The 5,294-nt window shown below is 40.1% G+C and overlaps 1 protein-coding gene across 1 annotated transcript; it reads left to right on the forward strand.

The window, feature by feature from the left end:
* Nucleotides 1-336: 336 nt before the first annotated feature.
* Nucleotides 337-4,647, forward strand: rsph4a (radial spoke head component 4A). Its single transcript, XM_016517298.1, has 7 exons — nucleotides 337-437; nucleotides 1,196-1,424; nucleotides 2,444-2,740; nucleotides 3,008-3,451; nucleotides 3,973-4,117; nucleotides 4,205-4,322; nucleotides 4,422-4,647. The coding sequence occupies exons 1-7, from the start codon at nucleotides 337-339 to the stop codon at nucleotides 4,645-4,647; spliced, it is 1,560 nt and encodes a 519-aa protein (XP_016372784.1).
* Nucleotides 4,648-5,294: the final 647 nt, after the last annotated feature.

The raw sequence follows: 5,294 nt of genomic DNA on the forward strand, positions 1-5,294 counted from the left end.
CTAGGTTACTTCTACTTTTTTAATAATTGAGCTTAATACTTGAATTTAAAGTTGTACTTTTTCACTTTTACTCAAGTATGTTTTTGACCAGACACTTGAGTGTCTGTACTTTCACTTGAGTGTAATTTTTGAGTAGCCTCGGAATAAAGACGCTGCCAGGCAACAAGTTTGTTGTAGTTACACAGCTGCGTCCATAGCAACGGAAGTGAGCTGCGGGTAATGCGCTGATTTCTGTGCTCTTTTGTGCTAAGCCGGTTTGATGATTTGCCATAACAATAAAGGCTGAAAAAATATACAAATTTAATTAGTCGGCGACAGTTTGTAAGTTTTAATAAAATGGAGATGACCGAGGAAGCGGTGAACAATGAGAGGCTGCAGGCTGCGGCGCGTTTTAAAGCTTTCATGATAAAGAACAGCACAAAAACAAACCTCAACCTGTAAGTACATCATCACATTAGCCTCATAGAGTATTCTAGTCCAAGTATTATTTTTAAGTTATTATTAAAGCACCGTTATATATCTTAACTGGTCATATATAGAGGACATTTATTGGAAGACAATGAACATGTACAAGCTCGAAACACATTACCAATTAAAAAGTAAGTTATGATACGCGTGTCGTCACAATGGGAACATGCTGTTTATTAACACTTGAAAAACCCCATGGCAGCATGCCCCGAACTTGCATTTATCTTTGCACAGTTAATGCATTAAATCTAGCTTCGTTCTTTTGACGCTTGCCTTGATGTTTCCCAGTCTGGTTTTATTGTGTTCACTATAGTTTACAAAAGCTATTGCAAAAATATAAGGATATTGCTTAAGTTTGGAGGAAAAATTTACAAAACGTGGCGTAAATTGGTTAACTTACAAACAGTGCGACAATGTTGTACAAGGAGTCCCTCCACAGCGGCAGTTTAGCAAAAAAATGTCATGACTAAAATGTACTGACTTCTGGGGTCGGTTGCATAAACTGTTTAGACTTGTCTTAAAAAGTTAGTCATCTATTTTTTTTTTCTTCAAGACTGGTCATAACTTTTTTAATTCAGTTATGAAAGATAGATTGGTCTCATTTGTATTGGAAAAGTAAGACCGATTACACCTTGGCAACTGCTAGTTGGTCAAACTTGTGACAGTCTTAACATGGTGGCTAAGTTTATGCAACTGGCCTCTGATGCACTTGAACCTCTTCGTCCAGCTATGACCACCTCGTGCGACTGTTAACCAAAGTTATGGATGAGCGTCCAGAGAACGCAGTCGATGTGATAGAGGACATGAGTCGCGAGCTGAAAGGAAGCATCCTTCCGGAGAAGCAGGACACCTTGCGTGACAGTCCGTCCTCCTCCGCAGCTCTGTTACTGGCCGAGCAACAGAAGGCGCTCTTTACGCGCGCGGCTGGTGATGAAGGTGATCACGAGGAAGATTTGGTAAGAGAGTATGTTGGTCCTGTTCCTGGGGCTCCATGTAATTTTTTTTAATTATTATTATTTTTCAATCTTTAAGACCTAACAACAAACCTTTTGTGTGTGTGTGTGTGTGTGTGTGTGTGAAATACTTGAATGGGTGCTTGTGCTATCTTTCTTTACAACAAACGCAACTTGATTTGATGTTTCTTTATCTAATGCTATCATATTCAGAGATTTTGGAGTGACTTAAAGGGATGGTTAATCCAAAAATGGAAATTCTGTCAATTTACTGACCCATATCGTTCCATACCCTTAAGACTCTGGTCATTCTTTAAAACACAAATTAAGATATTTTAATGAAACCCGAGAGATTTCTGTCCCTCCATTGAAAGTCCAGGTAACCCTAATTTAGAAGATCCAAAAAGGTCATAAAGTCATAAATTACATAAATTAAGAACTGAGCTCTTTAATCCAAGTTTTGTGAAGATATAGTTTCTTTACATGGTGAATTGATTTCATTCAGGCTTTTATTCACATATAAACACACATGCATAGAGTGCATCACATATGGTAAACAGAAACTTTGAGCTTCTGTCTTTACTATATGTGATGTGTTCTATGTAGGTGTGCTGATGATCATTGTTTCATTGTAAATAAAAGCCTAAATTAAATCTGTTAATTACAGAGCAATCATATCTCCTTACAAGACTTGGATTAAACTGCTCAATTCATATGGATTCAATTTATGACACCGTATGTTGGATCTTATAAGTTTTGTTTACCTGGACGTTCAATGGAGAGACAGAGACCACTCGAGTTTCATTAAAAACATTGTAATTTATGTTTCAAAGAGTGACCAACGTCCTAACGGTTTGGAACAACATGAGGGTGAGTAAAAGATATTTGGGTGGACTATATCTTTAAGGTTCAAATACTTTTACTTCAGGACAACTGTAGATGGCCAGTGTTGTGGTGCCTCCTATGGGCAGTTTAGTACAATACAACAGTTTCTGTAATACAGTGTTCTGTATCATTTCCAGGTGGAGTCTCCTTTACCGAATGTTGCAGAACTTGCGTTCTTCTTTGAGCAAGCTGGTGTGGATCTGGGGAGAGAGGAGATGCAGAGAGTCTTTCTGGCTTTGAAACAGCTGGTGGACGCACAGTGTCTCCTGCGCTGTCGATTCTGGGGCAAGATCCTCGGCACACAGGGCAACTACCTGGTGGCTGAGGGGGAATTCAGAGAAGGTGAAGGAGAAGAGGAGGAGGGGACAGAACAGACACATGAGGATGAGGAGAGGGAGGAAGAGGACAAGGATGAAACGGAGCTTGTGGAAGCTGTAAGTCACAAAATAGCAACTGAAGAACAAATCTGCTTTAAATATCATACTTTTTGGAGTAAAGGTGCAGTCACAGTTACTGTTGCTCGATAAAATTCTGCTGCTGTTCTGATTTCAATAGGAATCTGTCCGATCTGGAGTTTCGCATGAGGGTGACAGATTTTTCTATGCAGATTTTGCTCATTTTCAAGTTCACAGGAATTTGCAGAGCTGAACAAAAGAAAGCTGCTTGGCGTGAAAGTGAAAAGTCTTTTACTTTACTTGCAGGCTGATCCGACTCCCAAATCAACATACAAGCCACCTCCGCCAGTGCCAAAGGAAGAAAATCACACCGGTGTCAACAAATACACTTATTTTGTGTGTCAAGAGCCCGGCATGCCATGGGTCAGACTGCCAATGGTCACCCCCACTCAGATTACAGTAGCCCGGCAGATCCGCAGGTTCTTCACAGGCAGGCTTGATGCTCCTGTTATAAGTTATCCTCCCTTTCCTGGCAATGAGACCAACTACCTGCGTGCCCAGATCGCACGGATCTCAGCGGGCACGCACGTCAGCCCTCTGGGATTCTATCAGTTTGGGGAGGATGAAGGCGAGGATGATGGACTGCGAGACAGCTATGAGGAGAATCCTAACTTTGAGGGCATCCATGTAAATGAGATGGCTGAGTCTCTAAATCTATGGGTCCATCATATACAGCATATACTTACACAGGTAAGAAACAGACAGCCTGCTGGGAATTAATCTGTTTTAAAATGTCTGTGTGGATCATACGTCTGTTATCGGACTCTTGTGCATACAAAAATGTAACTGAATTATTACAATTAAAGTAACAGTCCACCGAAAATGTTAATTCTGCCATTATTTACTCACCCTCATGTCATTCCAAACCTGTATGACTTTCTTTCTTCTGTGGAACACAGAACAATATGTTTTCAAGAATGCTGGTTTCCAAACAGTTTTGGTTCCCATTGACTTCCATTGTATTTTTTTGTCACGTAATTAAAGTCAATGGTAACCAAAACTGTTTAGTTACCAACATTCCTAAAAATATCAACAAAGAAAAGTCATACAGGTTTGGAATGGTATGAAGGTGAGTAAATAATGGCAGAATTTTCATTTTTGGGTGGACTATCACTTCTGATTTCCTAGTGGCACACTAAAGCAAAAAATACGAATAACCATATTTTTTGGGGGAGAAAATGTGCACAGTACTGTACATGTGTGAATGTTAGGGCCGCTGTGTGTGGGTAAATGTAACTAAGAAGTCTGCGGATGATGTGGATGAAGATGCCGAGGAGGAAGAGAGGGAGGAGGAACCTGATGAGCTGGAGCCGGAAGTCGGGCCTCCTCTTCTGACACCTGTGTCCGAGGATGCGAGTCAGTCACACTGCATAACATTTACATTAAACACCTCCAGCACAGTTTAAATGTTGAACTCTAATGCAGAATATGTTCTGCCCACAGAGATGAATGACACCCCACCTTGGAGCTCAATGATCTCCACTAATCTCATTCCTCAGTTTTCCACCGCTGTGCTGCGCTCCAACCTCTGGCCTGGATCTTATGCTTATGCTAGTGGCAGGTAAGAACCTTGCTTTTCAAAATGTACTGTCTGTTCAACAATTTCCATCAAACTGATACGTTTTCTGCTGAGGCAAACCATTCTTCTGCTCCCTCTCAGGAAGTTTGGAAACATATACATTGGTTGGGGGATGAAATATATTGGAGAGGCATACACCCCAACCATTCTCCCACCACCCCAAAATGAGTACCCCAGTGGGCCTGAAATCACAGAGGCCCTGGACCCCAGTGTGGAGGAAGAGCAGGCTTTGAAAGCTGCCCTGGAGGAGCAGACGGCAGCCCTGGATGAGACAGAGGATCTGGAAGATGAGGAGGAGGATGATTGAAACAGACAAAAATAAACCTGCTTCAGAAGGTGTGTTGATGGTCAGATTCTTAAAGTTTTATATGTGCAGTTCCTTAAACAATCCATTTCGATCTAAACACTGTCTTTGTATGTATGCCCACATCGTTGAAATATTAATACTCAACAAAAATGGAGGGAATCAAATAATTTATTAGCTTTTTTAATTTAACATAGATCTGCTTGCCTCCGAACATTATACTTTGTTACACTTCATTTTTTGATACATTAAGCTTATTCTGCCATGCTTTTTCCATGCTTAAGTTCCTGTATTGGTTCATGACTAGTCATAAGCATCTGAACATGTATGTAGATGAAACTGTCAACACAAAAAGCACTGAATTGCAAAATTTTATAACTTAATAAATAAGAAGCCTAATAATTCAAGTTTATTTTAGATAACAAACATGACTTTAATTTATGAGCCTATTGTAATACATCAATAAATTAAACTCAGCTGATATTAGCTTAAGAAGAACTAAAACATTTTCATGCCAAGCTGGTTCCTCAGGTATTTCATTTACTATACATGATAAACAAATTGCACAATTAACCAGTCCACCTTCAGACAGAGTGGAAAGAAGACTGATTAATCCTCACATCCTAGAGTCCTGCGAAATACATTACCAT

Source organism: Sinocyclocheilus rhinocerous, unplaced genomic scaffold (assembly GCF_001515625.1).
Source record: "Sinocyclocheilus rhinocerous isolate Xijiao unplaced genomic scaffold, SAMN03320098_v1.1 scaffold1319, whole genome shotgun sequence".
Classification (NCBI taxonomy): Eukaryota; Metazoa; Chordata; class Actinopteri; order Cypriniformes; family Cyprinidae; genus Sinocyclocheilus; species Sinocyclocheilus rhinocerous.

What these genes read in the sequence shown, in the direction of transcription:
- rsph4a (XM_016517298.1), top strand. Translation starts at nt 337, where the DNA reads ATGGAGATGACCGAGGAAGCGGTGAACAATGAGAGGCTGCAGGCTGCG. An exon ending in TACAGCATATACTTACACAG is followed by an intron (nt 3,452 to 3,972) that starts GTAAGAAACAGA and finishes TGTGAATGTTAG; the next exon opens with GGCCGCTGTGTGTGGGTAAA. An exon ending in ACCTGTGTCCGAGGATGCGA is followed by an intron (nt 4,118 to 4,204) that starts GTCAGTCACACT and finishes TTCTGCCCACAG; the next exon opens with AGATGAATGACACCCCACCT.